This window comes from Rhinoraja longicauda, chromosome 1 (assembly GCF_053455715.1).
Source record: "Rhinoraja longicauda isolate Sanriku21f chromosome 1, sRhiLon1.1, whole genome shotgun sequence".
Lineage (NCBI taxonomy): Eukaryota > Metazoa > Chordata > Chondrichthyes > Rajiformes > Arhynchobatidae > Rhinoraja > Rhinoraja longicauda.
The window spans coordinates 37583013-37609005 of record NC_135953.1 but is presented as its reverse complement, the minus strand read 5'-3'; the positions used below and the strand labels follow the sequence as shown (position 1 = coordinate 37609005).

Here is a 25993-nt window from a genome sequence, read left to right as displayed (position 1 = left end):
TGATATTCATAATTAAAATACCATAATTAAAATATGGTAAAATACCATAGAGAGCATCCTAACGCATGGCATCCCTGCGTGGTACCTCCTCAGCTGCACGGAGGCAGAAAGGAAAGCTCTTCAGCGGGTAGTCCGTAGAGCTCAGAGGACCATCGGAACACAGCTACCAGACTTGGAGGGCATCTACAACACACGATGCCTCAGAAAAGCCACCAGCATCCACAAAGACTCTTCACACCCCTGCAACAGTCTGTTCGAACTCCTTCCATTGGGCAGACGATACAAGGCCTTCTACGCCCGCACCTCCAGACTCAGGAACAGCTTCATCCCCAGGGCCATAGCTGCCATGAACTGGTCCTGCTGAGCCGGATGGTCACATCGCACAGTGATCCGGCACAGATCTACTTGCACTTTATTCTGTCTTAAAACTGTTACAATTTGTTTCGTTGGGTTGTTGTTGTTTAAATTAATTAAATGATTGCATCGTATGGGAGGCGCATTCCCAATCTCGTTGTACCCCTGTACAATGACAATAAAGATATATTGTATTGTATTGTGATTGGTACCCATTATTAAAACACCAAAAGCACAGGACTTTCATGGACCATCATGCAGATGATCACATATTTGCAGCAAAAAAATAATGAAGTTAAAGAGTGCAAAGTATAAATATCGACAATTGGCACACTAGTCAGCAGTAGGTAAGCTGTAGTCAGTGGAGTAATCAATCCAGGCAGTATTTTTGGTTAAATAGCAGAGTCTAGTCAAGATTGTTTTATTGTCATGTGTCCTGAAATGGAACAATGAAATTTTTACTTGCAGCAGCACAACAGATATGTAAACATAGTACTCCGTAGTGCATTTTTGCAATTACTTGAAATACATTTTTTCCTGATGATTTCCATCTTTTACAAGTAAACAGTGGGGTGCAGAACGCCATGTCTGATCTGTGAAGAGCAGTTCTGCATTCTGTCATTCTACTTGTCATTCAAGAAGATCAAGGTTAAATGTTTTCCACAACTTCACATTCTCAGTTAAAACACTTACACCTTGATTTCTTGAATACCATGAACTTATATTCTATTTGTAGTTTGTACTAATGTCTTGTTTTTGCACAGACTTTTACTTTTTACTGTCTTGTTAAATTTATGTATAATTGTATATAATTTATGTTTTGAGTGTTTATCTGAGTGCTTGTGATGCTGCCGCAAACAAGAGTTAAGAGACAGGTGTAGTGGCCTGGCGGAGGCCAGAGAAAAGGCAAGACGCCAGGCAGTGTTTTGTTAGATTGCTTTATTAGGCTGTGAGCTGGTGCCCACAGCGTAGTTCTCCAAGGGATGATTCACGCCTTCCCTTGGTCTGGCTTTTAACTCCTTTCACCTGTCCGTCACGTAACGAGGGGGCTGACCCGAGGAGTGGCCTGATCCGCCACAGGACCCCCCCCAAGAACCGGAGGTACAAAACGGACAGGAGGGCGCACGAGGCGACCAGCCCGGGTGCGCACCATGACCGGCGCAGGGACCGGCGACTGACCGACAGGTGGAGGGGTCGTAGCAGACACTGGAGGGGGTAGCTTGGACGGGGGGCGACCGCGCGGGCGGGGCTGTGCAACCGGCACTGGCCGATCAATGTCCACGTGTGCCGGCTTCAGCCGTGCGATCGAAACAGTCTCTCTGCGACCCCCCATGTCCAGAACGAATGTGGCCGAGCCGTGTTGTAGGACCCGGAAGGGGCCCTCGTACGGCCGCTGGAGAAGTGATCGGTGTGCGTCCCTGCGCAGGAACACGAACTGGCAGTCCTCCAGGGCGGCAGGGACGTGTGGCTGGAATGTCCCATGACGTGATGTGGGCACAGGTGCCAGCCTGCCCACCGTCTGCCGAAGACGTTGCAGGGCGTCAGAAGGCTGCTCCACTCGACCGTGCGCTGGTGGGATGAACTCCCCGGGAACCGTCAAGGGGGCCCCGTACACCAACTCAGCGGAGGAGGAGGCCAAGTCCTCCTTGGGTGCGGTGCGGATCCCCAGCAAAACCCACGGTAGGGCGTCCACCCAGTCTGGGCCCGTGAGCCGAGCCTTCAGGGCAGCTTTCAGCTGGCGGTGAAAGCGTTCCACCAACCCGTTCGACTGTGGGTGGTACGCCGTAGTGTGGTGTAGGCTGACACCCAAGAGTCTTGCCATGGCCGACCACAGTTCCGAAGTGAACTGTGGCCCCCGGTCGGATGTAATGTCCAGTGGCACCCCGAACCGGGCGATCCAGTGCGCCGCCAAGGCCCGCGCGCAGGTGGCCGTCGAGGTGTCTGCCAGCGGAATGGCCTCCATCACGTCGGGGTCACCAATGTAGTGGCCTGGCGGAGGCCAGAGAAAAGGCAAGACGCCAGGCAGTGTTTTGTTAGATTGCTTTATTAGGCTGTGAGCTGGTGCCCACAGCGTAGTTCTCCAAGGGATGATTCACGCCTTCCCTTGGTCTGGCTTTTAACTCCTTTCACCTGTCCGTCACGTAACGAGGGGGCTGACCCGAGGAGTGGCCTGATCCGCCACACAGGAGTGTTTTATTGTCATATGTCTCAGATAGAACAATGAAATTCTTACTTGCAGCAGCACAACAGAATATGTAAATGTAGTACACTGTAAATAATTGAGAAAAAAAGTTCAGTGTGTGTAGATATACACGCATATACATACATAGCTTCAAATTCCTGGGTGTGCATATTTCTGGAGATTTTTCCTGGACCGAGAATACTGATGCAATTATAAAGATAGCCCATCAGCGCCTCTACTTCCTGAGAAGTTTGCGGAGATTTGGTATGTCAGAGAGGATTCTCTTGAACTTCTACAGGTGTACAGTAGAGAGCATATTGACTGGTTGCATCATGGTCTGGTTTGACAACTTGAGTGCCCAGGAGCAAAGAAGACCGCAAAAAAGAGGTGAACACTGCCCAGTTAACCATGGGTTCTGACCTCCCCACCATCAAAGAGATTTACAGGGGTAGCTGCCTCAAAAAGGCAGCCAGGATCATCAGAGACCCACACCACCCTGGCCACACATTCATTTCACCCCTGTCATTGGGAGGGTTGGTACAGGATGGTGTGGGTACCTCACCGTACTTGTGCATAAAATAATGAGTTTGACTAGACATTACTATAAATAAAATCCTATTTTTCCAGTCTTGAGTATATTTGTCCACAAATCTCTAGTAATTTCAAAAGGCTGGAGAGGAGGTTTACCAGCATGCCTCCTGGATTAGAGGGTATTAGGGTTAAGGAGAGGTTGGACAGACATGGACTGTTTTCTCTGGAACACCAGGGAGAAATGATAGAAGTTATATAAAACTATGAGAGGCATAGATAAGGTAAACAGTCAGAACGTTTTTTCCCAGGATAGAATATTAAATGCTAGAGGGCACAGCTTTAATGGTGAGACGGTAATGTTTAAAGGTGATGTGTGGAGCAAGCTATTTTTACACAGTGTAGTGAGTGCCCAAAACGCATTGCCTATAGAATAGTGGCATTTAAACGACATTTGGATATGTACGTGGATATGCCAGGAATGGAGGGAAATGGGTTGTGCAGGCAGATAAGAGGCAAGAGTGTCCTTTATTGTTATATGTCCCAGATAGAACAATGAAATTGTCATGTCATAAGTGATAGTAGAATCAGGCCATTCGGCCCATCAAGTCTACTCCACCATGCAATCATAGCTGACCTTTCTCTCCCTCCTAACCCCATTCTCCTGCCTTCTCCCCATAACCTTTGACACCTGTACTAATCATGAAATTCTTATTTGTAGCATCACAACAGAATATGTAAACATAGTACACTGCAAACAATATAATAAACAAGAAAAAAAGTTCAGTGTGTGTATATATACATACATATACACATACATTTAGACAAACATGGTCGTGTAATTGTGTTCAGCACATACATTGTGGGCAAATGAAGCCTGTTCCTGTGCTCTACTGTTCTGTGTCATAATTTCCAGATTCTAGCAGCTCTGTGGCTTCCAATATGTAAACACTACCGTTGTCTCTGGTGAGTTCTTGTTTTCAAATTTCCCTCGAGCTCTGGAGAGGCCCATTTCCCTCCTGGGATAAATTTCCCTCCTGGGATAAATAAAGTTCTGTGTAGGAAAGAACTGCAGATGCTGGATTAAACCAAAGATAGACACAATAAACTGGAGTAACTCAGCGGGGCAGGCAGCATCTCTGGAATGGGTGATGTTTCAGGTCGAAACCCTTCTACAGACTGGTTAGGGATAAGGGAAATGAGAGATATAGAACAATGATGTAGAGAGATAAAGAACAATGAATGAAAGATATGCAAAAAAGTAACGATGAAAAAGGAAACAGGCCATTGTTAGCTGTCTGTGTAGAAAAGCAGTGCGGATGCTGGTTTAAATCGAAGGTAGACACAAAATGCCGGAGTAACTCAGCGGGACAGGCAGCATCTCTGGAGAGAAGGAATGGTTCTCGACCCAAAACATCACCCATTCCTTCTCTCCAGAGATGCTGCCTGACCCGCTGAATTACTCCAGCATTTTGTGTCTACCCTCGATTTAAACCAGCATCTGCAGTTTTCTTTCCTACCTCACTCATTCCTTTGCTCCAGAGAGAGATGCTGCCTATCCCGCTGAGTTACTCCAGCATTTTCATTGTTAGCTGTTTGTTGGGTGAAAACGAGAAGCTGGTGCGACTTGGGTGGGGGGAGGGATAGAGAGAGGGAGGGAATGCCAGGGCTGCCTGAAGTTAGAGAGATCAAGATTCACACCACTGGGCTGTAAGCTGCCCAAGAAGTGAATTACAGTTCTATTGTATATGCTGTAGAGAGCATCCTGTCTGGCAACATTACAGTCTGGTTTGGGAACAGCTCTGCCCAGGACAGGATGGCCCTGCAGAGAGTAGTGCGTTCGGCAGAACGCACCATGGGAACTACACTCGTCCCCCTGCAGGACCTATACATCAGGAGGTACAGATCCAGAGCAAGCAAGATCATGAGGGACCCCTGCCACCCCAGTAACGGACTGTTCCAGATGCTACGATCAGGCAAATGCCTCCGCTGTCATGCTGTGAAAACGGAGAGGATGAGACGGAGTTTCTTCCCACAGGCCATCAGGACTGTCAACTTTTATAACTCCAGAGACTAAATTTTTGTCTACACTATAGTAACTTATTAACTTTATTTATATGCTGTAACTGTAATTCTTTTTTGTGCACAATCCGCAGGCATTGCCACTTTCATTTCACTGCACATCGTGTATGTGTATGTGACAAATAAACTTACATAGAAACATAGAAAATAGGTGCAGGAGTAGGCCATTCGGCCCTTCGAGCCTGCAACGCCATTCAATATGATCATGGCTGATCATCCAGCTCAGTAACCTGTACCTGCCTTCTCTCCATACCCCCTGATCCCTTTAGCCACAAGGGCCACATCTAACTCCCTCTTAAATATAGCCAATGAACTGGCCTCAACTACCTTCTGTGGCAGAGAATTCCACAGACTCACCACTCTCTGTGTGAAGAAATGTTTTCTCATCTCGGTCCTAAAAAACTTCCCCCTTATCCTTAAGCTGTGACCCCTGGTTCTGGACTTCCCCAACATCGGGAACAATCTTCCCGCATCTAGCCTCTCCAACCCCTTAAGAATTTTATATGTTTCTATAAGATCCCCCCTCAGTCTTCTAAATTCCAGTGAGTACAAGCCTAGTCTATCCAGTCTTTCTTCATGTGAAAGTCCCGCCATCCCAGGGATCAATCTGGTGAACCTTCTCTGTACTCCCTCTAAGGCAAGAACGTCTTTCCTCAGATTAGGAGACCAAAACTGCACAATACTCCAGGTGCGGTCTCACCAATGCCCTGTACAACTGCAGTAGAACCTCCCTGCTCCTAAACTCAAATCCTCTTGCTATGAATGCCAACATACCATTCGCTTTCTTCACTGCCTGCTGCACCTGTACGCTTGCTTTCAATGACTGGTGCACCATGACACCCAGGTCACGTTGCATCTCCCCTTCTCCTAATCGGTCACCATTCAGGTAATACTCTGCTTTCCTGTTCTTGCCGCCAAAGTGGATAACCTCACATTTATCCACATTATATTGCATCTGCCATGCATTTGCAGAGGGAACCTGACTTGACATGAACTACAATTCCCAGATTGCATTGGAGCTGGCTGACGGATGTAGGTCAGAGCTTGGGCGGAGGTGCAGCCCTAGTTGTGCAGCAGCAGCTGCTGTTTGTTGTGTTGCTGGAGGCCGCGCTGAGCAAGGAGGGCGGCTGCAGGCGGCATCGACGCGGACGGACGCACGGTTGGTTGCCCAGGAACAGGACCCAATGTGATAAGCAGCAAATAATTGCTCCGTCCTCCTTCGTGCCAGAGCGCTGCCAAGAGGGACATTTAATTGGTTGCATTGTGGCCGCCGCCAACTGTCGTCCGTCTCTGGTGAGTTCTTGTTTTCAAATTTCCCTCTAGCTCTGGAGAGGAGAGGAGAGGAGAGGAGAGGCCCATTTCCAACTCCAGCTGATCAGAGCTGGTTGCGTTGCTCCCAGCCCGCGTCTTTGCATTAAAACAAATGGGTTGTTTGTTTGTTTGTTGTTTGTCTGGTGGCTCTGATGCGAAGAAAGAAAGTTGGTGTTGATTAATTATTCCATGTTTCAGATGCGAGGGGGTTTGTTGTTGTTACCTGGCTTGGCGTTGGATGTATAAGAAAATAACTGCAGATGCTGGTACAAATCGAAGGTATTTATTCACAAAATGCTGGAGCAACTCAGCAGGTCAGGCAGCATCTCAGGAGAGAAGGAATGGGTGACGTTTCGGGTCGAGACCCTTCTTTTGGTTTGTTTTGATAATGCATAACTCTGGATCACTGTAATCATTTACTTTTTTTGCGTGGAACGCTCGGACGTTTCCTTGTAACACGTCCCTTCAAAAAGGGTGTCTTTCTAATTATATTAAAATATAAGAATACAAAGTGGAGTAACTCGGCGGGTCAGGCGGCGTCTTGACTTGGAAAGCATTGATAGGTAACGTTTCGGGTTGGGACCCTTCTTCAGACTTATCCCTTTGTATCCTACAATACAATACAATACATCTTTATTGTCATTGTACAGGGGTTCCTTTTTGTGGAATCAGTCTGAAGAAGGATCGCGACCCGAAACATCACCAATCCATGTTCTCCAGAGGTGCTGCCTTTCCCGCTGAATTACTCCAGCACCTCTGCGTCTTTTTGTAAACGAGCATCTACTGTTTCTTGTTTCTACTTTCTAATCATGTATCTCGTTATAACTTTCTCTCAGTTCTTTTCCTTCTCAGCAGTTTCGAAAGATTTTGGACTTTTCGTTTTCCCCCCCCAGTTAGCCGTGATGTTGCTGTCGTACAGCTTCAGTAACCTGGGTTCGATCCTGACCTCGGGTGTTGTTTATGTGGAATTTGCACGCTCCGCGATTTCTCCTGAGTAATCCTTCGTCCCAGTGACGTGCTGGTAAATTAATTGGGTTTTAGACTGAAAGGAATGTTCTGAGCCAGCATAAACTCGATAAACCAAATGGCTTATCTTCCACGAAAATATAAAATCTGGGGACTGTGGCTAAATTTGGAGATTTGTTTTATGGTCTAATCAGACACATAGTTGTATTCAGAATATTGCAGACAGTGCAAGCAATGTTCTGGACTCTCATCACAAATGTTAGGTGCATAGTGTGCCCACTGCCTGAACAGCTTTATCTGAGGTGGTGGCACAGTGGTACACAGGTTGGAGGAATTAGTTTATGGGTCTGGACTAAATATTGAGGATTCCAAGATCAGTTGTAGGCAAGAAATACCACCTATCGTCCTCGTCAGCTGAAGAATCAGTGCTCCTGGTTGTAGGTAGCTTGGAAGCAACAATTCCAAGTAGCAACAATTGGAACTAGCAACAATTGGAAGTAGCAACAATTCTCTATGTGGGTGTCCTTCACAGAGAGTGCATTGGTAATGCCACCACTGCCTAGCTTGCTTAACTCTGAAGCCAGAGTTAACTGCCAGACTGAGTCTCTGGCAGGTAATGATAAGGAATAAATCTCCTTGACATTGTTTTTGCCAATGTATCAGACAAAAGCTTTGGTGGAAGTGGCCACTGCAATGGTTGTGTGGAGACAAGATCTTAGTTTGTACTCTCCATGATGTCCTCCCACTGCATTTAAATGTGAGATATTTGGAATCGATATTGTAGCGCAGAACTAAATATCCATGAGGCACCGTACTCAATTTTCATGTGCTGTTTCATGGGCCTGTATATCCTTCCTTCTCCAACGATTGTCAAGCCAGGGTTCAAACTTAGTTAAATAAGGACTGCAGAAGGGAATGCATAAAGCAGCAGCAAATATGACCAAAAATGTTAAGTAAAGCTACACTACAGGCCAACATGCACTACAGCTTTAAACAGTGAAAATTGCATGCAACAGACAGATAAGTAATCTCACTGGCAATAGATGATAGCTCTGCAGCCTGATTATATCTAGTCATGAATGGTGGTGGTCAATTAAACAGCGAAGAGGAAGCTCTAAGAATATTCCTATCATTAGAAAAGATGAGACTGAAGCATTCTAAATAACTCTGGTCATCTGTAAGTTCTGAACAGATGATCCATCCTTGACAAATCAAGAAAAGACTGAAAGCAATGGATCAGATCTGAGGATAAATGCTGTGGTACCAGAAAGAATCACCACTTGAATATTGATGCCTTGGGCTCCAAAACAAGCTGCAACTCTAGCCAAGCAATTCCAGTGTGATTACAATACTGACATCTACCAGACAATGTGGAAAACTACCCAATGCGTCCTGTCTACAAAAGACAGGGTAAATCCAATTTGGCTAATGTTGTTAGGGATTATTCAGGATTATGTGAAAGTAGCAGGTATTCAAAACCAGAAGCAGTCTTCAGAATATCTGTTCTGATGTACACGGAAAGCAGTTACTTTGACATTAAAAGGAATCGCACGTAGAGCAGGGGAACAGCAGGAATCACATTAAATGCGCAGCTTTGCAGACACATAGGCTGTTTACTCACATGACCATAACTCATTCTCATATGAATCAGCTGAATGTAAAACAACAGGGTATGGTAATTGGCCTACATCAAATTGGGAATCTTCACCTTAGGGCAGCACAGTAGTGGTGCTGGTAGAGCTGCTGTCTAACAACGCAAGAGATTCCAGTTTTGATCCTGAGCTCCGATGCTGTCTGTGTCGAGTTTGCACTTTCTCCCTGTGACCGTGTGGGTGCTCCAGTTTCCTTACACATCTCAAAGAAGTCTGGGTTGTTGGTTATTTAGCCCTTGTAAAAATGCCCCTAAAGAGTAGGGTGAAGATGAGAAAATGGGATAACATAAAACTAATGCGAACAGGTCCATAGGAACTCACTGGACCGAAGGGCCTGTTTCCGTGCTGAATTTAAAAAAAAACTAAAGTTATTTCACATCATTGTGATGAAGATGAAGAAAGTCTCCAGACCAGACTTCAAGAATTGGTAAAAGGGCTTGAACATGAACTACGGCTTTTGCGAGCAGTATCTCTCCTGGAAAATAGGTTGAAAATGTAATTTTAAATCTGTTCAGTTCAGTTTATTGTCACGTGTACCGAGGTACAGTCAACAGCTTTTGTTCCTTGCTAACCACTCAGCAGAAAGACAATGCATGATTACAATTGATCCACTTACAGTGTATAGATACATGATAAGGATACATGATATGAGGTGCTTATTTGTGCAATATAATGACGTGCAATTTAATTACGACAATCCTGCATGACCGCAGGTAAATAAGTCATTTAAGGTTTCGGTTTGTGCTCCTGGAATGCTGTGATGCAAGGAAAGTTCTTCAGTTTAGGTTTATTCTCTTTTTTATTCCTCGATCTGTTAACTGATTAACAAACACTTGCCCTTGTACCGCACCCTTTTAACAGCAAAACATTCTCGTGTATGAAAATATAGTTAAATATTTTAGAACTAATCAACAGAAGTGGTGGAGGCTAAACTTTCAAAAACTTGGTCAAAGATTATTTTTAAAGTTCATCTTAAAGGAGGCATCGTAGTAAGGAAATTAGACAATAGACAATAGGTGCAGGAGTAGGCCATTTGGCCCTTCGAGCCAGCACCATCATTCAATGTGATCATGGCTGTTCATTCTCAATCAGTACCCCGTCCCTGCCTTCTCCCCGTACCCCCTGACTCCGCTATTCTTAAGAGCTCTATCGAGCTCTCTCTTGAATGCATTCAGAGAACTGGCCTCCACTGCCTCCTGAGGCAGAGAATTCCACAGATTTACAACTCTCTGACTGAAAAAGTTTTTTCTCATCTCTGTTCTAAATGGCATACCCCATATTCTTAAACTGTGGCCCCTGGTTCTGGACTCCCCCAACATTGGGAACATGTTTCCTACCTCTAACATGTCCAACCCCTTAATAATCTTATGTTTTGATAAGATCCAGGGTTTCAAGCCATTAGAGTGGAGCCATTGTTCAGAATTGAGGAAAGGCACATTTTTCATGGGGTGGAGGGGATTATGACTGAAACAGCAAGACCATTATGATATATAAAAATAATTATGCTAATTTTCAAATTGAGTGATGCCAAATAATAAGCATGGTGTTAAAGGGTAAATAGGATTTCTCCTGCATGTTGCAGGATGGTATTTCAGTGCACAAAGCCTTGCCTTTGGGTTGGGACCTTATCAGCAAGTTAACATTGGATGGTCCATAAGGATAATCAGCATGTCAGTGGTACCTGTGCACAGCTTACTGCTGGTAGTAACAAAAATAGTTTATTATTGTCGTGTGTACCAAGATACAGTGAAATGCTTTTTTTGAATGATAGCCTCATTTATTTGAATTACATTTTTATTGATGATTTTCTTTCCACATAAGAAAGTTTGTCCTTTTAAAATCTTATTGTCAGTGGAAGTAAAATTAGTTTAAAGAGCTTTGATTCGTGAACTCTAATATTACTACAGCAGCGGTTTTCCCTTTCAAATAAGTTAAGGGAATCTCTGCTATCCAGTGATTTCTGATGGTTGATATCAATGTCTGATTATTGAAATTTGACACTGGCACCCATTCTCTGCGCATATCGAAGGGATTGACTAACTGAGGGAGATATCAAAGATGTGAATTTCATCACCACAGCAACTAAAAAGTAAATGTAATGAAATGTAAAACAAGAGTGAATTGATTGTTGAATATTGCTGATCCTGCCTCTGGTTTGAATGGAATAAGCAGCATGATGATGAACCAATACATAGCTGTGGCTTTAACTGTGCGGAAATGGATGATAACAGTTTCTATTCCAACCAATGCTATAATGTAGTCAACTTTTAAGTTGTGTTTAAATCTAACTTTATGTGCATAATTTATGCTTGATGATATAGGTTGTACTTGAGTAATGGATATAATTATGCACAACTAAATATTGACCTGTTTTTGTCCTATGCTTCAGTGACTCATGCCACTAATTGTGAGACTCCTTGTTGCATTTTAGAAACAGAAATGAGTAGAAGAATGGGAGAGGTCATGACTGAAGATAAGTGCTTTAGCTATTGGATTTAAAGGCACATTGGGTGATTAGAAATATATACTATTCAAGATTCTGCCATTCTTGCCCGACATAAAGTTAGACTTCTATAAAAATTATTAACTATAACTAGCTAAGATATTGGGATGTGGGTGAAGGACAATATTCAGGTTGGAGGCCTGTGACCAGTGGAGTTCAGGAAAGATCTATGCCGGAGCCTTTGTTTGTGATATATTTAAATGAGTTGGACATAAAATACATGGTTAGTAAGTTTGCAGATGACACAGAGACTGCTGGGATCGTGGACAGTGAGGATGGCTATCAAAGAATAGAGCAGTATATAGATCACGTACAGAAAGGAATGGAGACCTGGCAGATAGAGTTTAATGCAAGCAAACGTGAAGTGTTTGACTTTTGGGAGGTCGAATGTAAGGAAAAAATATGAAATTAACCCTTAAGAGCATTGATGTACAGAGGGATGTTGGCGTTCAAATCATCATGTTCAAGCTGGTCAAAGAAAGCCCACATCCAGTGGTACAGTCCTTCAACCACATTGAAGTGACAGCCAAGAAGGTACACCTGAGGAGACTGAGGAAAGTCCGCATGTCTCCAATAACGTGTGCAAACCTCTCCAGGTTCACCAAAGAAAACATGCAGTTGGGTTGAATCACAGCCTAGTTTGGGAGCAGATCTGATCTGCCCAAGACTGCAAGAAATTGCAGAGGGTTGTAGATGTAGCCCAGTCCATCGCATAAACCAGATTCTCCACCATTGACTAAATCTAAATGTAATCCTCGGGTAAACAGCCAACATGATCAAAGACTTGTCCTACCATGGGCATTCCTTTCCCCAGCTCCTGTTGGGCAGAAGGTACAGAAGCTTGAAAGCAAGCACCACTAGACTTGGAAACAGCTTCTTCCCCTCTGTAATTAGGCATCTGAATGATTCTTCCATAAGGTAGGGTACTCTCTGATTCACCTCTACCCCATTGTGGACATTGGACTTTGCCTTTGGAACTGATGCATTACGATGCTGAGAATATATTCTGCATCCTGTATCGACCCCTCTGCTTTACCTGTTGTGTTTGAGTTTGGCGATTGTATTTATGTATAGTATCTTATCTGAGTGGATAGCATGCAAAACAAAGCTTTTATTGTACCTTGGTACACATGACTATAATAAACTTAAATCTTTAATAACTTTACATTCAAAGTAGAGAATTCCAAAGATTCTTGCTCCCCGAGAGGAGTAAATTCCACCTTCCATCAGCTTTAAATGTTATTAATGTATTTTGAAACCATGTTCTCTCATTCTAGGTTAGCCCTCTTGGCATGAACTTTATCAGGCCGTCTCAGAACCTACCAATTCTACTATGACGTTCAACCTCCGTTATTGGTAAAGATATTATTTTCTCTTTTTTCCCTTTCAATGAATTTGATAGGCTGAAGTGTGTTTACTTCAATGTATGAAGTGTTATGGACCACTGATCAGGGAGAATGGTGTAGCTGCACTTGGAGAGGACATTCTGGAGCACTCGTCCAGTGAAGCGATGTGGTTTAGAGCCGAGAAATAAGAAAGGTGCAATTACTGTAGTCAGTTTAAAGTATATGTCTCCCAATATCCCATGGGGGATAGAGTAAAAGATACGTAGGCCTTAAAGCAACAGGTTGTTGTATTAGGTTACTTTAATTTCCCCATTATTGACCAAGATTTTCATGATGCCAGAGGCTTAGATGGAGTAGAATTTGTTAGTTGCAAACAGCAGGATTTCTTGAACCAGTATATAAATAGTCCACTCAATGTTTGAGTTTCATTGGGGAGTATTTTGGAACAGTGTAAGTTTTTGGTTAGTTATGCCTAAGGACGTGTGGATCTTGGGGAAAGAGCTAAATTGGGAGAAGGATAATTATGACAGTTTTTTCAGGAACTGGGAAGAATAGTTTATAAGCAGCTGGTATCAGGCAACTCCACGTCTGAAAAAGAAACAAGAAACTGCAGATCCTGTTTTACAAACTACTCCTCAGACTAAATCTATCTGAAGAAGGGTACCAACCCAAAATATTTCCTGTCCATGTTCTCCAGAGATACAGCCTGACCAGCTTAGTTACTCCAGCAATTTATGTATTTTTTCGACGTTTGATGTGAGAGTTATTTAAAAGCCAAGTTGTTCGAAATCTGCACCAACATCTTCCCGTGTAGAAGAAAGACCAGGATGGCAAGGTTCGAGAACCATGGATGATGAAAGTTGCAAATTTAAGCAAAAAAGAAAAAGGAAGCATATGAAAAGATTCAATATTAATTCATGGAGTTCAATCCAAACGTGTTAAGTGTTGTTCTTTAGGAGGTCGATTGCAAGGGGAAAATATATAAATAATGGCATGTCCTTTGATGTGCAGAGATTTTGGGGTCCAAGTCCATCACTCCCTGAATGTGGCAACTCAAGTAGATAGAGTGATAATGAGGGGTATGGTATCGACATCACTGGCCAGGGCAATGAGTATAAGGGTCAAGGAAGTCATGATGCATTTTTATGGGACTTTGGTGAGGAGCACTTGGAGCATTGTGTGCAGTTCTGGTTGTCCCATGCTGTGAAGGCCTTTGAAAGGTTGCAGAGGAGGTTCATTAGAATGATGCCTGGATAAGGGGATATTATCCACAGGGTGAGATTAGACAGACTTGAATTGTTTTCTCTGGCATGTGGGGAGACCAGATAGAAACGTATTAAAAAATTGAGAGGTTTAGATAGACAATCAGAACTTTTTTCTCCAGGATGAAAATATCAAATACTAGAAAGCATAGCTTTAAGGCGAGAGGGGCACAGTTTAAAGATGATGTGCAGGGCTTTTTTTTTTAGCAGAGTGTGGTGCGTGCCTGGAACGCACTGCCAGGGATGGTGGTGGAGGCAGACGCAGTTGTGACAAATAAAATACTTTTGGTTAGCATTTGAATATACAGGGAATGGGGGGGGGGGAAATGGATCATGTGCAGGCAGAGAAGCCTTTGCATCATGTTTGGCATGGATATTGTGGGCTAAAGAGCCTGTTCCTGTGCTGTACTCTTCTATGTTCTATGAAGCTGCAATTAGATGATTTAGATGATCTGATACTTATTGACAATCACTAAACTAAAAATTGCATGTTTTGGTCCTATCTAAAAGCCATATGTGTGATGTCAATAATTTTAACTTAATAGTGCTATTGTGCTATTTAATTAATTGGCTGGTTTACCTATATTCATTAAAAATATATATTTATATGATCGTAGGTTCTTATTGAATCGAAGGTGTCTGTTTTCAACAGTTTATTACAAGAGGATTTGATCATTTTGTAAACCATGCACAATTACTTTTGTAACAATTAAAAGTTTAATCAGTAATTGGAAACCTATATTGCTTTTGGATCAATAATTGAATACACTAAAAGTAAATTTTAAATCTGAGGGTTCAATTGCTGAAGTAATATGTAAATATGAGAATCGTTTTTATAAGCAGTGAATCCTATTGGATTCTGGAATATGTGGATAAGCATTAACTAAAGGTTTAAGCACTGAATGAAACATGTTAGCGGACCCATTAACCAAAAGATGATCTGTTGCGTCACTATTTTGTTAACTACTTCTCAAGTAAAATAAAAAAATAAAATGGGAATAGAATTCAACCTTTTAAATTGCTGAAAATGTATTGGAATTTGCAAGTCTGGTATTAGGCAAGCTAAGGAGTTGTCTTTTTTTTCTTTTATCATTTAGAGTTCCAACACATTGCTCTCTGGCTTCACGTGGTCATTGAACGATAAACTATTCGTGGATCAGCTACATAGTTCTGAAGTCTCAGGAGCACCCAATGACAACCTTATGCCTCATAACTATCATCGTCAGCTGCAACACAGGGCAGGTAGAGGAGAAAACACACGAATTGATGCAATGTACCAAGTTGTGCCAGGAAATCTGCCTGCAGCTCGGGAAAAACAGTCCAAAGAAGCAAAACCATTAATATGCTCTGTTTTGCTGGGTGTGTTACTGATAATTGCAGCTGTAGTTGCATGGTGCTATTATTCAGCATCGCTGAAGAAAGTAAATAGTTTTAAGATCGAAGATTTGGAGCTCTACGAGGATGGATTTATCATCAAGAAGACTGACAGTTCAGTTTTATTTGAAATGGGCTTCAGGTCTGCTCCTATTAAACTTGAGTCATGTTTTCAAGATGAGACTGGAGTTTGGATAAATTGCACAAATGCTGATAAAGAAGTGGATTTTTTTATTGAAACTTTGAAGCCCAATGGTACCATAACTTGCTACAACATCAAATGGAGAACTGTGGTACTAGACTCTGCTGTTGAACACTGCATGTATTGGGCAGGTGGATATTGGTATGGAGGAGCCGAGACTAGTTCACAGCACTGGCCTATCAAACTCTCAGGTGTAGTATATCCAAAGCCATATGTTACAGGTGATGTACATTCATTACGTGAAGGCTTTGGTGGAATTATGGAAAGATATTGGATCTCAGATAGGTCTGTAGCCATTCGAGTTAATGATTCAGTCCCTCTACACATTGGTTGGAACAGCTCAAATAGAGAAGCATTTTGTTTGCACGCTAGATACAAAGATTCTCCATTTAAACTACCAACAGGACAACAACCATTTGTAGAGCTAAGTTATCAAGTCTGTGCTGGTTCTGATATGAAAATTGTCCACCGATATATGGCCAAAAAACATTTCAAAAAGCCTGAGAATACACCTTCAGAAAGTATGTTCATGTATCCACTATGGTCAACATGGGCTTTGTATAAAGCAAAGGTTGACCAGGATAAAGTGTTGCACTATGCAGAAAAAATTAAGAAATATCAATTCAATTGCAGTCATATTGAAATAGATGATCGGTACTCCAGTACCTACGGTGAATTTGACTTTGATCCAGTGAAGTTTCCAAATGCTTTGGAAATGCTGCAGAAGCTGAGCAAAGATGGATTCCAGGTGACCTTGTGGGTCCATCCGTTTGTTAACTACAATTCACCAAGTTTTGTTAAAGGAATTGAAAGATCATATTTTGTGATGGACACCAGTGGGAGACTTCCTGGTCTTGTGGAATGGTGGAATGGGATTGCAGCTGTCTTAGACTTCACCAATCCAGAAACTAACGATTGGTTTCAGAAAAAATTGGAGCACTTGAGATCAAAGTATGGGATTGTTTCTTTTAAATTTGATGCAGGAGAGACCAGTTACCTTCCTGTAGAATTTAGCACTCAGAAGCCTTTATCTGATCCCAGCATATATAGTAAACTATATGCTGAAGTTGCATCTTCACACTGCAAACTGGGTGAGGTGAGGATAGGATATAGAACCCAGATGCTTCCTTGTTTTGTTCGTATGATCGACCGTGATTCTGTTTGGGGTTATGAGCTTGGTTTGAAGTCTCTGATTCCAACGGCCCTCACCATGAGCATCTTGGGATACCCCTTCATATTGCCGGATATGATTGGAGGAAATGTTTATCCAAATAAAACAGATGGATTTGATGAGATTCCAGACCGAGAGCTTTATATACGCTGGCTTGAGTTGTCAGCTTTTCTTCCAGCCATGCAGTTTTCAATCCCTCCTTGGCAATATGATGCTGAGGTTTTGAGGATTGCATCTAAATTTACGCAACTCCGAGAAAGAGTAGTTGGGCCTCTTATATTCCGACTAGCAGAGGAAGCCACTAAAACTGGTAATCCAATCATCAGGCCTCTATGGTGGCTAGCTCCTGAAAACAAAAAGGCACATAAGGTAGATACGCAGTTTCTGATAGGAGATGATTTTATGGTAGCCCCCATTCTAGAAAAGGGTAAACGAACAAGAGATATCTTCCTTCCAGATGGTAAATGGCAGAGTTTCAATGGAACCATTTTCGATAATACACTGGTTCTCTTAACAGACTATGCAGTTGGTCTTGATGAAGTGGCCTATTTTACCAGAATGATTTGATTTAATTTTGGTTAAAATTTGAACTAATTCAAATAGTTTTTTTTAGCAAATGCATTTTAGATCCACTGTTTGCATCTGTGTTCCGACGTATGTAATTTCAGGATTATTCACAAGCAGACATTAATATTTTGCTTGGTCTCTCTTAACTGTGAAGTTCTGTAAAATAATACTTGTACTTTGAGTTTTTAATGGGTTTTTTTTCCTGAACTGAACCAATTACTATTTTTGAGCAAAGCATTTTGCAAAGAAAATAGCTTAATTGTTCATTTTAACAAAAAAACAGATATTCATATTCTGTTAAGAATCGTATAGCTGCTGTGCGGTAATGGGAATAAAAATTAATTAGATATTCCATTTGATAAATGCAAATAATCCCAAATCTTTACACTTTTAAAAACAACTTTAAGCAAAGGACCAATAATCATTCTATGTATTTAAATAATTTGGACAAGGTTAGAGGCAGTTAAATCAAAATTTGATGTAAATTGTGAAGGCGTATCCAGCAGTTAATGGAATATAAAGATTTGGGAAATGGGAAATTGTGTGGCAAATGTAGTTTTGTGTATTTATATTTACAGCAACACTTTTGAAGAAAGATTGGTGAATCTTTCTCCTTTTGAAGACATTAGTTAAATTCACTTTCAAAAGATGTATTATACAGGTGGGGAAATGACATTTAAAAAATGTATTTTCAGGTAAATTAACATGAAATTCTGAGTCGTAAATTTGGAAATTGAATATAGAAACAAGTGAATTTAAGCAAACGTTGCTGAGGTGAAAGTACTGTAAAATCGTTTGATACTGATTTTAAACTTCATGGGAATGACAGGGGTAAAGCTGTATGAAAAGTAGGGGGAAAAAAGCATCTTTATTCACTTGATTGAGGAATCTATTCTGTGTTAAATCATGGAAAGTAGGTTGAGTGGTCTCCCTGGATTTTCAGACAGGAAATTCAGTTGCTCATTCCTGCTCTGCGATTCAGTAAGATTTTTTACCTCAGCAGTCCTTTTCTCCATTCACCCCATATGCCATGATTCCTGTAACATCTCAACATTTGTTATCCTCTCGCTTGGAAAATACTCACTAACTGAGTCTGAACAGCCCTCTTGAATAGAAAATGGTACAGCTTCATTTCCTACATAGGGAATAAATTTCCTTCTCATCTTTATCTTGTCCCAAATGGCTGACAGCTGCTTTTCAAACTGTGATTCCAGTAAAAGTTCAACTAAATGATGTCGGCAATATTCCCTGAGTTTTCCAGTTTGGTTGTGGAGTTTGAAATTTAAAATTGATCTCTGCAATCTACCAGATTATCAGCTTTTATCAAAATAGCTCAGGTACAACTTGCATTTGTATAGTGCCTTTAATTAAAAATATATATCCTGGGACATTTCTCCAGTACACGCCCAAACCCATTTGACTTCAAAATCATTCAAGATTTGAGGATCACCAACCAAAAAGGTCAATCAAAGAAGATAATTTTTGAAAAGGTTGATGATTGATTGATTTGGGGAAGCACTTGGTGATGATCATGGTGTTTAATTTGAATTAATTGTTCAGAATTCATTTTTATCTGAGGTGTTAAATTAACCATGAATGGAAATTAAGTTTTATTTGTCCTTTTTGTTTTGATTTTTAACAAAGCAATAACTTTTTAGTAAATCAATAAGTTGTTCAATTGGAATTAATAGTAAAATATTGTGAATAGGATTTTGTGTTACACATGAAAGGTATCATTAATGTTTTTACCCATGTTAATTGTGGAGTCAACATGAGGAATAATCCTGTTACATAATCTTATAACTAAATTTCAAGCAGTTAAGTTGTCAAAATCTGTGTGAGAAACCCAGTGTTACTGTAAACCAAAGATCAGTTTATGTATGTATAAAATTATTGTATCAGACTTTTTAGAAGAATACAGAAACTATTATGAAATTAATTATGGGATTGTTCTAGTATTTTCCTAACAATTACACACATTGTGAAAGTTGTAGGGTTAAATTGCAGTATGTAGTTAATAATAATCCCTTGATAAAGTGTTAGAGTTCCAGTACATTTTTCTTTCTTGCATATTTGATCAAGATTTGGAAATTCTGTTATTGGGGTAGTATTTGATTCCAAAGGTTTGTCTTTTCAGATATATAAATATTTTGGTTTTGTTTATTAGGCGTTGTGGTAGAGCTACTGCCTTACAGCGCTAAAGACCCGGGTTTAATCCAGAATACGGGTGCTTGTCTGTACAGAGTTTGTACTTTCTCCCCGTGACCTGCATGGGTTTTCTCCAAGATCTTCGGTTGCCTCCCACCCTCCAAAGACGTACAGGTTTGTAGGTTAATTGGCTTGGTATATTGTAAAATTGTCCCTAGAGTGTGTATGGTAGTGTTAATATGTGGGGATCGCTGGTCGGTGTGGGCTGAAGGGCTTGTATCTCTTTTTTTTTTTTAACTTCTTAGTCGCTGCCTCTGTATGTGTTTCCCATGTTGGGTCTTCTCCAAGCTAATTTGCGATGGATGACCAATTTTTTTCCTGATGACTGAAGAAAGGTCTCAACCCAAAACGTCACCTATTCCTTTTCTGCAGAGATGCTGTCTGTCCTGCTGAGTTACTGCAGCTTTTTGTGTCTATCTTTGGTTTAAACCAGCATCTGTCAGCACTTGTCGCAATTAGTCACTTTAGGAATCCTAGAACTCAGTTTCTCTAACTCCTTTCAGGTTCCTCAGGATGGCAGCATTGTCTCTGTTGTTAGTTCCATTAAGATCAGAGCACTGATATCCTTGGTATGGTCATGTGGAAGTATATCCAGGGTTGATCTAGTACTTGATTTTTTTGTGTGTATGGGTTTCAGTTTGGTTGCTTTGAAACTGGTAAAACATTTATTAATCTTTCCTAACCAGTTGCACATAGTAATTATGGCCTAGGTTTCATGCAGGCTACCACATACTTTTTCAGATCCCGTGTGGAAATATGGTTGGATAGGACTTTGCTTTATTGGTTATTTGATAATCTGATATCTGATGATCTTGGGGATCTGGTTTTACTCGTCTCAACTAAAATCCAACAAAGACAAGTGCAGAACAGATCATGTTAAATGTACCCCATTTGAAGGTGCACATCCATGCCTAATAATGTTGACCAGTGTTGGGGAGAGTGGGTCATCTATCTTGGTTAGAATAACCTTGATTCCAGCACGATTGTTGAAATTGTGTAAACGTCATCAATGAAGTTAAGCCTCTGATATCTCTCCTCTTAGTGAATGCTGTTGAGGACTTTATGATCACCTGAACTGAATGCATTGGCCAAATCAACAAAAGCTCTTGCTTGCTTCATGAACTTGAATTTGATCCCTGCCTCATTATCTTGTTTTACCCCTGAGTGGCTGCAATGAAGTCTTTGTGTTTAGCAGTTGAGGTTCAATGTTTCACTTAGTCTCTTTACAATGAAATTGGCTCACAGAATAAGCCCATTGGGAATTATAACACTTAAATATCCTTCAAAAGTTGATAAAACTTGAAGAACAGATATGTTCTGCTTCCACTTTAGGTATATTTGCTCAGGTGATTTGCAGGAGTAGAGTCTCCATTGTGGCCAAACTGGTCATTGTGAATGTAGCAACAGAATCGGATCGGTTTGAAGAAAGGTTCTAACCGAAAATGTCACCTATCCTTGTTCTCCAGAGATGTTGTCTGACCCACTGAGTTACTCCAACAATTTTGTGTCTTTCCTTGGCCATTGTAAATACATGAGTACATTTCTCACAATTTACCTCATTGAATAATGTGGAACATGGTCTCACCTCACACTACCTCAATGCATTGGAGTGACTTGGACATATGGTGCTTTAGGAAAGTACTCATCTGTACCTGATGACCTTCCATTCTTACATTGAATGTTCACCTTCCCCTGTAGCCCATTGTATGCCTTTATTATTCATGTTGCAACGGCTTGGTGACAAAGAGAGTAGGGTGCTGTGTATCATCTCCTTGCTTTTCTGTTTTGTGGCGTGTATTTTTTGCTAGACCTGCAGGTTGTGATGAGTGTTAACGTAACACATGACATTGTCACAGAATGTGGCTGCAAGCACTGCTGTGATGTGATATCACAACGTTTAAAAACCATTTGGACAGGTACATGGATATCGATACAAACCAAACGTAGGCAGGTGGGACCAGAGTAGGTGGGGCATGTTGATCGGTATGGGCAAGTTGGACTGAAGAGCCAGTTTCCATGCTGGGGTTACTTGCTTTGGCTTTGCGCAAACAGCAAAATTAGGTAAATAGATGCTAATCCAATCAGCTATCTTTTTTGAGAAATTCCTTTCCCCGCACAGATAAGGACTTTATTTCTTGGAGACTACTGGGTGATATTGTAGGTGTATAAAATTACGAGGGTAATAAATAGGGTGAATGCAGAGTGTCTTTTACGCAGAGTAGGGGAACCACAATCCAGAGGGCACAGGTTTAAGGTAAGAAGGGAAAGATTCACGAAGAACATGTGGTGGAACATTTTCATGCAGAGGGTGGTAGGTATATGCAATGAGCTGCTGGAGGAAGTGGTTGAAGCAGGTACAGGTATTTGGATAGGTACATGGATTGGAAAGATTAAGGGCAATGCAGGCAAATAGGACTACCTTAAATGGGGCATCTTGGTTGGCTTGGACAAATTAAGCCAAAGGGTTGGTTTCTGTGCTGTATGACTCTGCCTCTGTGACTCTGATTGAAGTTTCAATGTCACCCCCTATATTCATGGGGGGGGTTTGCTTTAGTCAATTGAAATCATTGCAGAACCCGCAAAGAATATGATTTGCTCTGACAACAAACATATCAATGTCTCCTTGGAGTCCATACCATCTACTCAAAAGCTTTGTGGAAGATGCCAGTCGTGCAACACACTGTATGGTGAGGCCTTTTTATGGAGCTCGTCTCTATCTGAAGTCTAAACCCACACCCCAGTCACAGGGCCACCGCGACAGAAAGAATCAGGAGGTTCAGGAGTAATGTCTGACCATTTACAGTAAAACTCTAATTTGCTGCCCAGCTAGACAATAGACAATAGGTGCAGGAGGAGGAGGCCATTTGGCCCTTCGAGCCAGCACCACCATTCAATGTGATCATGGCTGATCATTCTCAATCAGGTTCCTGCCTTCTCCCCATACCCCCTGACTCCACTATCCTTAAGAGCTCTATCTAGCTCTCTCTTGAATGCATTCAGAGAATTGGCCTCCACTGCCTTCTGAGGCAGAGAATTCCACAGATTCAGCTAGATGGAAACTTTGATGGTTAGGCATCTAACTTACCAGTGTTCGTTATGGTGCTCCCTTGAAGCTCTCTGGATTCACGTGAAAATTTATTCCACATTGCAACATCTTTTTTAAAAGAAAGGTGAATTAAAAGCATATTAGGGTATTTATAGGAATGCAGTGGTCTGGAGAATCCAGTCTGGAGAATGTCGTCTGGGTCCATCATAGTCCTGATTGTGCTGGAATAATATACTTTTTGTTGGAACAACCCACACCCACCTGACAGGAAAATACTGTTGTGTCTGATTGAAGATTACATAACTTCACCTTATTAGATGCATTAACTTGGTGCATGCTACTTAATATGTCTGATAAACATGCTCAAAATCATACTGCCAGACTAATTCTGCTGCAAGGATGCCAGACATTGTTGGCTGAAATCCAAATAGTCAATGCAAAAAGGACAAATCTCGGTGGACAGCCCGTTGCAATGCTGAGGTGTTCTGTATGGGAAAACTGTCATCTTTAAAATGAGTTGTTAAAACTGATGTGCCACATGGCACAATTATGAACAAGAGTTATGGAGATATCCCAGGTATCCCAGCCCAATATTTGGCACTAATAAAATGGCAATGATCACATTTGGTAGGAGAATACTATCCTTAAATGCATTAATGTGTGTTCTTCTTTGCAATGGTATCCACACCTCAATGTGATTCATTGCCTGAAAGCTGCTTTGGGATAACATGCAAGCGAAGGAGCCAAATAAATGCAAACATGTCTGTCTTTGTGTTCTGAATAGTTAAATTACTCCTGTCTGCGAACTACGAAGATTGTGGCTAATGATTGTGGAGCTGTTGATCAGTAAGTCAGTTCAAGGAAAGGCAGCAAGATAAAATGCAACATTTTCACTTAAAAGGGCAATTTTAAAACACATTATAAATTTCTCACAGAAACAAATTTTGTTATCCATAAGCACAGTATTTAATGCTGATTTAGAAACAATATGATAGTGTTTGTTTGAGTTTAGAAGATAAATAATGTCTTCCTTTTTATTAACTTACTGTAATAAAGTTACATGAACCTGTAACATTCAGTGTTTAAAACATGATATCATAGGATTCGCAGGCCTGGTAGCAAGCAATAGTGTATTAGTAGCAAATGTGTTAGATAAGCATAAATGATGGGTTTAGTGATAAGCTTTTTTGCAACAGTAAATATAAAATTTATGATTTATGTTGACTCCCTAATTTGTGTTTGTATTTAATTTGGATTAAGATACTTTTAGTACACTGATTAATAAAGTCTCAAGGTCAAATATTGTATACACTGTTCTGGTGCGTTTAGTTGTAACCACTTTGTAAGAGGTCTATTGTGATTTGTAAATATGTTCAGTGATGTGAGCAGTTGTAGAATTATCTGATTTTGTCTGATTTTGTCTGATTTTGAATCCTGATACTGTTAGCGTTTAACATGTTTCTCTTAAAATGCATTGACGAGAGTGAAGAATAACACCTGGCAGCTTAAATGTACTGCTTCTAAATGTACTGCTTCTCAAAATCCTTTTAATAGCAGTTACACTGTAGTACTAAACATTATTGCACTGCAATGATCAATGATACTTTTTTTAATTTTCACGCTGGTAGTTTAACTGAAAAGATAAAACAAAAGTTGAAACTAGCATTTAAATGCCTTAAGAGAAAAGATACTTTAAGTAACTTAAGATGTAGTTAAAAAGCACAATTCTTCATGTATTCTAAATGTATATACAAGTTTAATTGTAGTGAAAGTTGAGATTTTTCTGTGATAGGGATTTGGTTAACATGATATGTGGCTGCAATTTAGGAACAAGGAAATAGAAATTATACCTCATTGATGTCCATTTTAGAGGAATTGTCATTCATTGTTACATCACAAATGCCTAACCTAATGAGGGGTCTTGATTTGCTGGACTCATTGTTGATGAACAAGAGTGATTTGTCAGGCACAAGCTGGGTGATTGCTCTTTACAAATAAGCTTTACACTCCGCTGAAGTTGGAAGCTCTGATGGTGGAAAAATTGCCAGCACTTATCTTTTTTATAAAATTGAAACAAACCTCTGAAATCCGCAGCATGAAGTTAAATGCCAACTTCCGTAAGTTTCTCTCTGTTTTATCCCATTTCTCATTGAATGTTATTGTAGACTTTACAGATATAATCTATGAACTTCATTATTTTTTAAGCACCAGACTATCTGTAAATAAAATGTTGATTCCATTTCATTTAACCAGGTTTTAGGTTTTCATTGTATTTCATTTCAGTTAAAGATACTGCTGCATTATCATTCTGACCCTGGAGATTTTTTGAGTGCTTTCATTCCCTCTATTCAATATATTTTTAAGAACATAATTTATTTGGTTCTGTAATGAAATGGTTCAGCTTTCCACGTCATTCCATGTAAATGTCCCAAGTTTAACTTATTAATTATAAATCTGCAGTTATTTTCTGGTTTGTCTGAGGATGACAGCTTGCCGAATATCACTGATCCTGGACACTTCAGCATCCCAGTTCAAATCATCAGACTGAAAATAACATTGGAATTGGAGAAATCGATGCAGAGACTGCAAGAAATTGTCATTTGCAGCTTTCTTCAAACTCAATATTGTCCATCCACAAGGACAGCAAAATCCAGACAATTGTGTTACTCCAGAAGGAACACTCTGATTTGAAGTGCTAAGTTTGTCTGCAGTTTTCGTTGTGTATAAAGGAAAATAAACCTTGTTTTAAATTAAACGTTTGAGAATTTTTACATTTGTCAAGATTTGCGACTTTTTTAATGCGTTCAGAATTAGTTTGATTTGTCTCATGATAGTGAATCATAACGTAGTAAGTATGGCACAATCAAATCTGAGTTTCTCCCATTAGAAGGAACACAAAGCAAATGTTATACTGCCAAAATAAAGAGAACATGTAAAATCGAATTCTTATTCAAAATGTATTATTTATGGCTATATTGAGGAATTTTATGATATAAAATGACTTGCAATTTTGAGTTCATTTGCAAATGTGGTTAATTTTTAAGTTTGAGTCTAATTATTGACATATTTTTAAATTCTTATAAAAATATTGAATAATTCCCAAATTCCATTGTTAATAACATTCTCAACATGTGCATTTTGGGGTAATTTGACTGAAAATTTGTACCATCTTCGTCTCCCCTTTTCCAATACAGTTATTTATCTGTCTAGGAAAGAACTGCAGATGCTGGTTTAAATCG

General features: G+C 40.7%; 1 protein-coding gene across 2 annotated transcripts; it reads left to right on the top strand.

Moving 5' to 3' along the window:
* The first annotated feature begins 6232 nt into the window (after positions 1 to 6232).
* On the top strand, positions 6233 to 25512 carry myorg (myogenesis regulating glycosidase). 2 transcript variants are annotated; one of them, XM_078432123.1, is made up of 4 exons: positions 6233 to 6439; positions 6656 to 6736; positions 12856 to 12934; positions 15284 to 25512. In XM_078432123.1, the coding sequence occupies exon 4, from the start codon at positions 15389 to 15391 to the stop codon at positions 17498 to 17500; it is 2112 nt and encodes a 703-aa protein (XP_078288249.1). In that variant the 5' UTR covers positions 6233 to 6439; positions 6656 to 6736; positions 12856 to 12934; positions 15284 to 15388; the 3' UTR covers positions 17501 to 25512. The 2 variants fall into 2 exon arrangements, with proteins under 2 accessions (XP_078288249.1, XP_078288213.1); XM_078432087.1 differs by lacking the exon at positions 6656 to 6736.
* The last annotated feature ends 481 nt before the right edge of the window (positions 25513 to 25993 follow it).